At 49.4% G+C, this 12,207-nt stretch overlaps 1 protein-coding gene across 1 annotated transcript in view; it reads right to left on the minus strand.

Annotated features, from left to right (window-relative positions):
• TTC28 (tetratricopeptide repeat domain 28) overlaps positions 1-12,207 on the minus strand; it is a 677,066-nt gene that overhangs the window by 282,145 nt on the left and 382,714 nt on the right. The window contains 2 exon segments of the mRNA XM_020996673.2: positions 8,799-8,929; positions 10,138-10,410. Of these exon segments, the coding sequence (XP_020852332.1) occupies positions 8,799-8,929; positions 10,138-10,410 (404 nt within the window).

The following is a 12,207-nucleotide window of genomic DNA, read 5'->3' on the forward strand; positions in this document are numbered from 1 at the left end:
CTTTCTTGGCAGCCCTAGCGCTTAGCCCAGGGCCTGGCACATAGGAGGTGCTTAATAAATGTTGGCTAACTTGACATTGAAAGCCCTACACAACCCACTTCCAGGCTCCCTTTCAGATGTATTACACTCTACAGTCCAACCAACTGAGCCTTGTCTTCTATTCCTCAACATTTCATCTCAGGCTCCATCTCTGTCTCTGCACACGCTGTCTGTCCCCTGTGCCTGGAAAGAATGGGTGCAGAGCAGGCAGCTAGGGTCAGGAAGATCCGAGTTCAAACCTGTCCTCAGACATGTAGTGACTGTGGGACCCCAGGGAAGTCACTTCACCTCTGCCAGCCTGTTTCCTCATCTGTAAAATGGGGATAGAAACTGCATCTACCAAGTGGGATCACGTTTGTCAAGGATTTTGCCAGTCTTAAAGTGCTACATAAAGCACACACACATACACACACATGCGCATGCACACACACAAATACGCTCCAAAAATGTTAAGCTATTTTACACAGTCTGAGGCTATCAAAGGACACACAGAAATACAGAGATCACAGTAGACTTCGATGTCCTCCCTCCTCAGCTCCACCTCTTTTTTTTTTTAATTTTTAGGCAATTGGGGTTAAGTGACTTGCCCAGGGTTACACAGCTAGTACATGTCAAGTGTCTGGTCTGAGGCCGGATTTGAACTCAGGTCCTCCTGACTTCAGGGCCGGTGCTCCGTCCACTGTGCCACCTAGCTGCCCCCCTCAGCTCTGCCTCTTACAATGCTTGGGGTCCTCCAGGGGTGCCCCACCCCTCTCCAGGAGCTGCCTTTCCCTGGTGAATTGCCTTGTGTCTATTCCCCAAATAGAATGCAAGATGGGGGGGGGGTGTGTAGAGGGGGGCAGAAATCGTTTCGTCCCCAGCATCTGGTACAGGCCTGGATGCAAAGACTCTTGAACAGAGGAGTCGGGGACAAGGTTTCACGACCCAGCCCTCACAGCATGCACAGTCTCTAAAGGCCTCTGCTTTCCAGGCCTGGTCTTCTCTTTCCCACAGGCCTGCTGCCTCCTCATTCAACAAGGGCCACCACTCATTCATCAGCTCTTACCGTGTGCCAGGCACAGTGCAAGGAAACGAAGGTGAAAACTCAGGCCCTGCCCTGGCCCAGCATCCAGTGAGGTCCAGTGACGGAGACAACCCATGAAGAAGGACACGTGCCAGACAGAACGGGGAGCTGCAGCCGGCTTTTGGCAGAAAGTGGCTCCTGACGGGCACCAGGGAATCCAGGCCCCCGAGAATGCCAAGGCTCGTGGGCCAGGGTGGCAGCGAGGCTGCTTCGGACGGTGTCTGGGGGGAGGGTCCGGGTGAGGCCAGGCTTGTAAAGCCAGACTGTGGATGCTGGCTTTGGTCCTGCAGGTAACAAGGAGCCCCTGGAGTTCTGAGGATTGGATCTTCTCTGTCCACAAGCTTCCCACTTGCAGGTCTGAGGGGTGTGAGATGGGAACCAAGCCAACACCCCCTTCTCTATGAAACACTGCAGCCATTCCAACCTCAGAGCTGCCATGACCCCTCAGCTGAGCAAGCTTCCCTGAAGTACAAAGTCAGGGGTCCGAGACCATTTCTGCGGACCCTGAAGAGCCTCATGCCAGAGTCAGCCAAATCATTCTATCTCTTCCTTCCCTCTTTTCCAGCACCCTTTGGAGGTGCCAGGCTCAAGCCCAGTGTGAGGGGGGTCGATGGGCTCCCCAAGTCTGAAGAGATCAGCCTTGGTCCCAGGGCGAGCAGCCCTAATGTCCTCCCTCTGGTCCCTGTCTCCTGTTCTCTTGTTCCTCATTAGTTAAGCTGGGTGTCACTCTCTTCAGTTGAACTAAAAGGACCTACTGCTTTCAGCATCAAAAGGCAGTGTGGCCTAGCGGACAGAGAACTGGCCCTGACCCTGGCAGCCACTAACTAGCTGGGCAACCTTGGGTGAGTAACCTTATCTCCCTGAGCCTCAGTTTCCTTACGGGTTAAAATGAGAAGCTTGGACTATGTATGGTCTTTTTTAGTCCTAAGAATTCAAGAACCCATTTTTCCTTTTCCACAAAATAAGAATAATGAGAATCCCTACAGCATGTACCTCTGAGCATCCTAGTAGGGTTTAAATGAGATAATGGACACCACATACTTGGTGACCACAATGTACTACAGCAGGACAGAGTATCACAGCACACTGTCATCAGGACAGTGTCCTTTTGTGACCCATTTTCCACTTCAGTGTGGCCCTGGACATTCACTTTAATTTGTTTTCTTCTGGACAGAAATGCTTCTGTGCTGGGTTTTCAGGGGAGGAGGCAGAGGCCTGTGTTATCCTGCCTCCAGAGATGGCCCTGTTCACCAGGAGGAATGTAACTGAGCCTAATCCCTTCCTGCCCTGCCCCCAGCCCCAATTTCCCCCCAAACAGCTCCCTGCTAAGGGACTCCCAGTTACTTAACAGAGTGGCCAGAAGCAGAGGCGGCATCGCCATTTCCCTTCTGCAGGAGAGTATTTCTGAGGGCAGAATGCCTTGCTTATGTATCTCACGGACAGCATAAGTCATTCTAAAGAACATGCCATTTCATCAGCAGGGAGGAAAGGCTTTTTTTTCTCTGAAACAACCCCCAAAGGTCCCAGCCACCTGATTTATGATACCAAGGACATAGAGGAAAATAAAGAAACCCAGGCCCCACCAGCATTATTGACCGATTTCTCCCATTGAGTCCCAGGCCTGCCTGGTCAGAGGGAGTCACTCGCCTGACAATCCTATTTGTTTCACAGAAGCCTGTGACACACACATTGCTGGAAAGGTTGCCAAGCCTTTGGCTTCTGAACCTAATATTCCCTGGGAGGACCCAGCTCTCTGGTACAAAGGCACATTTTTACCTTTTAACCCAACCTCCTGGACTACTGGAAGTCAAACAATTACCTCATTACAGTCGCGCACACAAAAACCTTTGGGTGGAATTCACATCAGTGCGATTGCTAACTTTATAATAATATACATGGTATAAAAATGTCTGCAGAACAGGCCAAGAAAAACAGCATTGTGTTTGGAGGAAGCGCTGTGGTCAAGATGATGTCATCAGAAAGCGTCAAATTAATTTCCTGCGGTTACATCCTACAGGAAATCCAGGAGCTCAGCTTTCTCAAAAATCCAAGAAGCCATTTTTTGTCAATAACTGCTAATTAAGAACCCAGATGTGTGATAAATTTGGGACTGTGATGATTAAGTCCCTTTCTTCATAAGTCTTATAGATAAAATTTCATTATTAAAGGTTTTAGGCATTAATGGGATCAAAAGAAATCACTCCTATAAAATGTGAAGTTTCCCCATTGGCAGTAGGGCAAGTAACAGAGATCGAAAGACTTGGGAACCAGCTGATGTTGGCTCCTCAGTCAGGAGCCTAGGCCCTGCGGGCTCTGCAGCCCAGGGAAGAGGCTGGAGGCCAAGCCCTTCTCCTCATTACCTGGCTTGACAGTGGGTCTATCATTGCACCTTTGAGCCTTGGTCTCCTCATCTGTAAAATGGATTAAGAATCCTCACATTCCTTCCTTTACAGGGCTGTGGTGAGGACTCACTGAGAGGACAAAGACAAGCACTTTGGGCCCACAAAGCATTACACACAGAGAGCTGGTAAGGACTCTTTCGTTGACTTGTCCAAGGACAAGTAAGTATGGCACAGCAGCGGCAGCAGCAGTAGGAGTAGTAGTAGTGGTGGCAGTAGTGGTAGCAGTAGTAGTAGTGATGTTAACATGTATATAGTACTTACTGTGTGCAAGGCATTATCTCATTTGATCCTCACTATAATCCTGGGAGGTAGGTGCTATTATTATCCTTATTTTACAATTGAGGAAACTGAAGTTAAGTGATTTGCCTAGGGTCACACAGCTAGTAAGTGTCTGGGCCAGGTCTTCTTTACTCTAAGCTTAATGCTCTAGCCACAGAGTTACCTAGCAACCCCTAGAAAGTTTGGGATACTAAGAGATGGGGGTAAAGTCAGGATTTGAACATAGGTCCCCTAGCTCCAAAGCCAGTGCTTCTTATAAAGAAATCGAATGGACGCAAGGACAAGGAAAGTGTTTCCTTTACACAATTTTGGTGACTGTTTCTAATGGCAGACAGGTAAGAAGGGAGGAAGGATGCTGGGTTAGGAGTCAAGACGATGTTGGTTCAAATCCTACCTCAGAATCACTCCATCTCTGACTGCCTCAGTTTCCTCATCTATAAAAGGGAAAAATAACATCACCTTCCTAGGAGGGTTATTGTGAGGATCAATCCACTATCCTTCCAGAGAGAGGGTGTGCTGGAGGAGCACCATTGCCCACACTAAGGAAATCACAAAGCCTTCAAGCGAAGCACTCGTGTGATTGTCGTCCCCCAACAACCTGCCCTTCAGAGCCAGGGCCAACATGACCATGACCAACTCACAGAAAGTTCACATGATCCTGCTTTTAAAACCAAAAAGAAAGAAATGGAAAGTGGGACAGGAACAAAACAATTTGGAGAGAAGGGATTGTCTTCTACCTCAAAGCGCTGGAAGAAATACCTTCTGGAGCAAAAACCACAGGTGCTCAAAGGTCGGGATGATAAAGAGGTTTGGCAGCAGCAAGAGTGGATCCCTCATTTGACCTAAGGAGGGGTCCTCCATAGGGGTCCTCCAAGCCAATCCCCCATTGGGAGTGCCTCTGGTGGGCTCTCTGCTCTTATTCCTCCCCTCTCCTCTCCCCTCTTCATTCCTTTCTTCTCTTCCCCTCTCTTTTCTGCTCCATCTCTCCCCTCTCCTCTCCTCCCCTTCCCCTCCCCTCTCCTCTCCTCCCCCTCTTCTCTCTTCTTTCCTCTCCTCCCTCTTCCACTCTTTCTCTCCCCCTCCCCTCCCCTCTCCTCCCCTCCCCTTTTCCCTCTTCATTCCTCTCTTCCCTTCCTCTCTCTTTTCCACCCCTTCTCTCCCTTCCCCTCCCCTCTCCTCCCCTCCCCCTCTTCTCTCTTCTTTCCTCTCCTCCCTCTTGCACTCTTTCTCTCCCCTCCCCTCTCCTCTCTTATCTTCTTTCACCTTGCGGTCACCTCCTAATGTGTTCTCCCAGCCTCCCCTGTGACACATCAGTAGGATGTGGTAACACAAATCAAAGCAGGGCCCCTGGGTGAGAGGACAGGCCTCACTCGGCACCCCCGGCCTTCAGCATCTCTGTGGAGAGGAAGAAGGCAGGCTTCTCCAGCCGGGCCTGGAACACTGGCAGGTCCCTGCCCTGTGCCATGCTCCCATGTCCTGCTCTGGGGTTTCACTGACATCTCTGAGCTCTGACAACCAGCCTGCTTCTGCTTCCATCATGGTGCATTGTCTCACACAGTTCTTCCCAAGCATCTCTGAGTGTTCCAGCTTCATCATTCATCACATTCAAGTACAAAACGTGTTCAGTCGCTGCTTTCCTCCTCCTCTGGGCCTGCTTTCCTCAATATTTTTGTTTGTTAGGAGACCTTTGCTTCTGTCTTGGACTCCTTAGGGGTCCGTGCCTAGCACTGTTACTGCTGGATCAAAGGCTATAGACAGTTTAATGCCTTTTTTTTAGTATAATTTCAAATTTCCCAAAACAGATGGACCAATTTGCAGCTCTACCAAAAGTCTGTCTGCGCGCCTGCCTGTCTCCAGCCCCTCTAACATTTACGGCTTTTGTTTTTTGTTGTTTTTGCCCATCTGAGCCTCCCTCATTTTACAGCAAGGAAACTGTAAGGAAACATAATCTGCTCAAGCTCACACAGGGAGTGCATGGCAGTCATGATTTAAACCCTGGTCCTTGGGGCCCAGGGCAGTGAGGCGGTGTAATAGATGGAGTGCTGGCCTGGAACTGGGAGGATCTGAGTTAGAATCCAGCCTCAAATCCTTATTAGCTATGTGATCCTGAGCCAATCACTCTACCCTCATTGCCTCAGTTTCCTCACTTGTAAAATGAGTTGGATGAGGAAATGGCAGACCACTCCAGTATCTTTGCCAAGAAAACCCCAACTGACGTCACAAAACTGAGGAGAAAAAAAAAAAAGGCCACCCTGGAGTCCAGATGCTGGGCTTTCTTCCCCATATTATGTTCCTGAATCCAAGAACCCAACCAAGGGGGGAGCGGATGAAGAAGGCCTGGCTCACCACGTAGACCAGAGGAAGACATGATGTGACAGCTTGGCTCTGCTGCTCATTTGCTGTGTGACTGCAGACAAGTTCCTCCCTCTCTCTGGGCAGCAGCCCCCTTGTCTGTCTAATGCCATAGCCCGACCTGTAGTCCCAACAGCCTGTGATTTTCTGCCCCCGAGTTCCTTCTAATGCTGATGTGCATTGATTCTAATATGTGTACATATTTCATATGTGTGTACACACACAGAGATGTACATGTATGTAACACGGGCAATATCTTCACGCACAGGTCATGGTTGCCATTAACGTTATTCTATGGGAGAAACGGGGTGTACTGGATCCACAGTGGAGGGACAAACAGTCCTGCCTTGTTCTGCCCACCTGCAGCATCTCTGGGTCGGTGAGCACTCAGAATTCTTCTCCACATTCTAACCCCGAGTGCCACTCCCTCCACCACCTGCAGCATCAGGGCAGGTGTTTATGTAAACTGAGGTGCCAGCAAGGAAGTCAAGGCTGTCAATGAGGCTCTGGAAGGAAAGCTCCCCACTCAAAGGCCACCTTGAAGATTTGGGAAAATGGCCAGAAAAAAATTGAGGATTGGCATGTAAATGGGAGTGTGCAAGGTTGTACACTGCAGAGGACAGGGAAAAGCGGAATCCCTGGGACACAGAACAGCAATAAGGCAGCCCGTGAAACAAAGCATCACACTCGCCCATCACACCAGCGATAGGTGCAGTATGAACAGTGTCACACCACTGCACAGATATAGAAACAGGCTCACAGGGCGGAGGTGTCTAGCTAGTAAGTGGAGGGGCTAGGACTAAAGAGGAAGCGGCAAAACAAAGCTGGACCACGTGCAAGCATCCTGGACACACACTGTTCAGGCAATTACTGAAATCCTACGCACTGATCAAGGCTTTCCAACGTCAGAGGCCCCCAGAGAAAGTGGAAAAGGCCCACAGCAGAGCAGTCAAGATGATCCAAGTTGCAATAAATGGAATCTCTGAGCAAGGACCGATTGGTATTTCTTTCAGAATGGAGAGAGAGCAGCCCAAGACCTTGCATAAAGGCAGTCAGCTGTTCTCCAGCTCCCCACAGAACAGAGGAAGGGAAATGGGCTTAACCATCCCTACAAGCAAGCGCCCAGCAGCTAGAAGGGAAGAGCCTCCTGCACAGCAAGTTGTTGAATTTTCTTCTTCCACGTCTTTAAAACCTGAATTAGCAATGCATTAGTCCAGGCTGATGGGGGGTGGGGGGGCCCGCGCCAAAGGAGAGGACTGGTCCAGATGACCTCTCAGTGTCCCTCTGGTCCTTAGAATTCACTGATTTGCTGAAAATATACAAAGGCAGAGATTTAGAGAGCCTAGATAACACTGACCATAATGAAATGCCCTACTGTGAAGATAAAAGAAAATCAGTAACATTTGCCTTCTTTTTCTTTCTTTTTTAAAAACACCAATTGTTAAATTAATACTTCTTTGCCATTAATCAGGGCATAGCTCCTTCTGCTTAAGCCAGTGAAAATCTATGGTTTGAGGTTTTAGTAACAGATCAACATCTCATTTATCTGATATTTCCACAGAATCAGCTGCACATGAAGAAAGAATGGTGCTCCGGCTTGGATGTTTATACTTAAACCACCATGACTTTTTCTTTGATTTTAACCATTTGTGAGGGAAATCTCTCTGCAAAGCGTTACACGCACACCTCCCTGCCTTCTGAAATGCCGTGCCTTGAACGTCGTCTCACTTCTAGCAGGCTCTGAGTCATCTCTGTCACAAACATCGGTCACGCATTGCCCGACGCTATGGGTGAGTGCTGGCTCTAGGGCTGGTGAGGGGGCAGACCTTGCCGTGGCTTGCTCAGCCACCGCCGTCCAGCATGCTTCAGAGAATGCTCATACCGGCTTTTGACAGCTTTTCTCTCTCCTCTCACCCAGCAAACAGCTCCCCTTAATGCTGCCGATATGCTTCTCTCCCTCCTGTCTGCTTTCTAATCGACTGTGATCTACCAAATTCAGAAACAGAGTTAGAACAAACAGGCTCTGGCCGAGGGCCTGGGCCCCTGCCCCTGCCTGAAGCTCATAAGCTTCGTGCAGAGGCTTTGTGATCGATAGTTCTTCTGGGTTCAGAATAGCTGGGATAACAGATGACTAAAGCATGACTGTAAATCGTGTTACTAATGTAATACCCTTTAATGAGGGCTGAGAGCAAACCTGTGAAATGCAAACATGTTTACGAATGATTTCTCCTGATGCCCACCCTTGATTCATGGGCACCTTCCTACCCACTGTCCAAGCTTCTCTCCCCATTAGGAGCATTAATCCTCTCCTGAGGTCACAACAGCTGAGTGTGAGCTGTTACTACAAGCCTCACGCCTCAGCTGTAATTCAGATGTCTCTCTCCTGAACTCCCACGGTTCCTGCATGACACTGGCTTCACAAAGCGTCCAAAGAAACAGCCAACAGGCCCTGATGTCAAAAAGAAAGGATGGATCTCTGCTGAAGGAAGACTTTAGGGTGGTCTCTATTCTAAACCACAATTAAGGAGAATTGTGCACATGTTTCAGAGAGGAAGAGCAACCCGGCCTGCCCTGCACACCCTGGGCAGAAGCAACATTCCAAGTCCCTGGGGTGGGGGCGGGGTAGCCAGGAACCTCAGCCCCTCTGTAAACAGACTTCCTACCTCTCGGTCCTTAAGCTTCATGGCCAGCACCAGCTGATGTCGGTGATTAGTGAGAGCCTCTCGATAATTTCCTTTGGAGAAGAATGCGGAGCCCAGATTCCCATGAGCTCGGCATTCGCCCGTCTGGTCACCTGGTGGCAGAGAAGCAGACAGATAGCTTTTGTGAGGCCCGACACGCAGGGTCATCTCTCAAGGACACCCCGACGAAAGAACTACTGACTTTCTCCATGAAGTCTAAGCCTTAATTTGCTATCTCTTGGAAGAATGATCTTCTCCTTCCAATGACCCTGGCCAGAAAGGGCACAGAACTCAGCCCTGCACAAGGAACTCTCAGCCGCTAAGATCACAACACACGGGCCCAGTGAGGGGCTTAGGCGTCCAGGAAACGGGAGGTTAAATGCCTTGACACAGGCCAGATGCTCTGTGAGCCCCCTCACCGCTCTGCCAATGACCCTTGAGCAGCAGGCCTCTTCAGGCATTCGAACTTAAACACGTTAGCAAACATTCCTTTCTCTCTCAGTCCTTGTTTGGGTCTAAGATTCTACAAAATTCAGCAGAGCCAGCTGTTAGAAAGGCTTCTCAGGCCACAGCCTTGCGCGCAGTAGGCACTCAATGCTTGCTGAACTGAAGGTCGCAGGTGCCAGCCCACGGCAGCCCTGCTATAGCTGTTTGCTCTGAGACGCTCCTGAGGACAGCAAAGCCAGCAGACACAGACACGCACAAACGGCACCGACACAGAGCCCAAATCCCACAGATCCACGCTCAAGCCGAGCACTTCTGTTGTCGTGGGGCAGTATTTCCTCATTAGACAAGTAAAAGCCCCTTCAATGACATCCTCTGAATATAGAAGAGATGGGAAGGACAGGGGCTGAGGGCTAATCCCCTTCCAAACACGGCTCTGTCACGGAAGGGTAGACTGAGATCTGGGGTGCCTGCGGGGCGAAAAACAGGCCAATGCTCAGCACTGCGAGTCTGCCCACCTGATTCCCAACTCCCTGCAACCAACCCTCAGATTATCTAGATGACAGCTGCTTTAGCAGGAAAAAGGAAGGAGATGGGGACAAAAGGCCCATCCCATCTAAACTTGTCACTTTCACTGATGAACTCAAGTCTCCAAGGAGAACAGAAACCCTGTGTCACCTCCCTCTTCTTAGAATCGTGGTGTGGGTTACATGAAAACCAGTGAGACCTGTGCCCCTCAGGCCAGCCAAGAGGACTGTTGTGAATCCTCAGGCTCCTCAGCCAGGCGCACAGGAGGCACTCAATAAATGTTTATGGATGAATTTCCCAGCTGCTCTACAAGAATCCCCCAAAGACCTGAAGGCCCTTGGACCCGTACCTAAGGTCTTGGCTACATCCAGGTCTTGTTGCATATAGCTGGTGCTTTTCTCTGTGTTGCCCAGGGACCAGTAGGCGCTGCTCAGGGCAGAGAAAACAGAGCCTCTGAGCTTCAGGCTGCAAGTGCCAATCTTCAGCGCGGCTTCCAAGACCACCACAGAGGCACCGTGATGGCCAGCCGTCAGCAGCTCCTGGCCAACCACAGACACCACCACAAAGGGGCTCTTGTCCAGTTTCATCTTCTGAAGCTGCTGATACGTGGGCTCGAGGGACTCTGAAAAACACCAGAATGGAGGAGGATCAGAAACAAAACAGCAACAGCCACCAACCCCCACCCCCAAGACCTTGCTCGGAGAGAGCTCTGAACCCACGCTGGCACGGCCCATTATGAAGTGCCTGTCCTGTGCCAGGCCTTCATCAAACCCTAGGGGCAGCCAGCCTTTAAGGGGCTCCCCATCGGCTGGGGAGAGACAGTAGGTCCTGCGAGAAGTAGCGGAAGGAGGGAGAAAACAATGGTGAGGTCCACCACGGGCTCCCCTAAGAGGGGGCACCTGAAATGAAGTGAAGAAAGCTGGAAGGTCTAAGAGGTGGAGGTGGGAAGTGTGTGCTCTGGGCAGTGGGGAGATCCAGTCAAAGGCACAGATAAAGGGAAAGGCCGTGTCAGGCTACCACCACAGAAGACACCATCAAGGCTGGAAAGGCAGGGAACCAGCCTGGGGAAGTGAGGAATTGGCATTTTGTCCCACAGGCACCTGGGAGCCACGGAAGGTTCTGGGCAGGCATGTTCCTACCTGTGCCAGGGGGAGGGGATGACGCTCCCAGACACAGATCTCAGCAAAAGCTCTATAATGCCCATGACATCGAGCCCAAACACCTCTCCCTGGCTATCAGTGCCCTCCTTAAGCCAGAACCCTCCCCAGTGGAGTCCTATTTCCCACCATACCTAATACAACACTCTTTGACAAGCCATGTTTATTCTCCCTCAGTGCCTTCGCACAAGATATACACAGAACTCTATAGATGTTTGCATGGACATATTTACTTATGTCTGTAGAAATACTCTATAGAGACTACACGTAAAGAAAATTTCAAGTGAGACCATGTGTGTGAACGTGCTGAGAACTGTTAGCTATTATTTTATGATGAAAACTTGTTTTATAGCATTTTAATGTTTACAGAGGATATGTGATAAAGTAAAAATGTTATTTGCATCTCACAGATAAGCAGACTGAGGCGCAGACACGTAAGGAGTTTTCTCTTACAGTTTCACACTTGGTAACCATTGGCACTGAGATTTGAACTTAAATAAGTAAGATAAAAGCAGGAGAGAACACGTGGGAGAAAGAGACAGAGACCAAGAAAAAGAAGAAGAAACAATATGGACGGAGATCTCGCCATACATATGGATCTTGATTTTGAGTAAATGGAGAGCAGCAATTACAGAAGAATCCTCAAATTCTTTTGGGAAGGAAATGGTAAAGTAGATCATGAGCTTGGCCTTGCACAACTGGACAACATTAATCAATTAGCAGAAACCAGGAAAGGAATCTGCACATGAGACATTGAATAATCGGATTCAGAAAACATTTATTAAGCATCTCTGATTTGCAAAGGTCTGTTCTAGACACTTGAGGAGATACAAAGTCTAGGTAAGGCAAAATCCCTGCCCTCATAGAACTTACAGTTCAGTAAGGAGACAAGACACAAACACCATATCACCCACCATTATGAGAAGTAAATTCTTGGGGTACAAAACAAAGTCCAATGGGAGGCTAGAGGGGACAAGAGAGTTCAGCAACAATGATCCTGGGCAATAATTCTGTCCATTGCTCATGATATAATTGTGGAAGTCAGAAGAATGATGCTAGCATGTAAGAAATAAAATAAAGAACACGTATGTATTTTGATTAAACTGATCATTTGAGCGCTGAATTCGGGGCAGCCACAGCTCCGTGCTAGGAGCCACAATGGGAAGGACACAGGAAGGACACAGGTTCTAAGCCCTGTTTCGGCACCAGCTCGGGCTGCTCTACAAAAAGGTGTGGGCAGCCTCAGGAGATAGCAGGCTTTC

This window comes from Phascolarctos cinereus, unplaced genomic scaffold, assembly GCF_003287225.1.
Source record: "Phascolarctos cinereus isolate Bilbo 61053 unplaced genomic scaffold, phaCin_HiC Scaffold_4;HRSCAF=312, whole genome shotgun sequence".
NCBI classification, from domain to species: Eukaryota; Metazoa; Chordata; class Mammalia; order Diprotodontia; family Phascolarctidae; genus Phascolarctos; species Phascolarctos cinereus.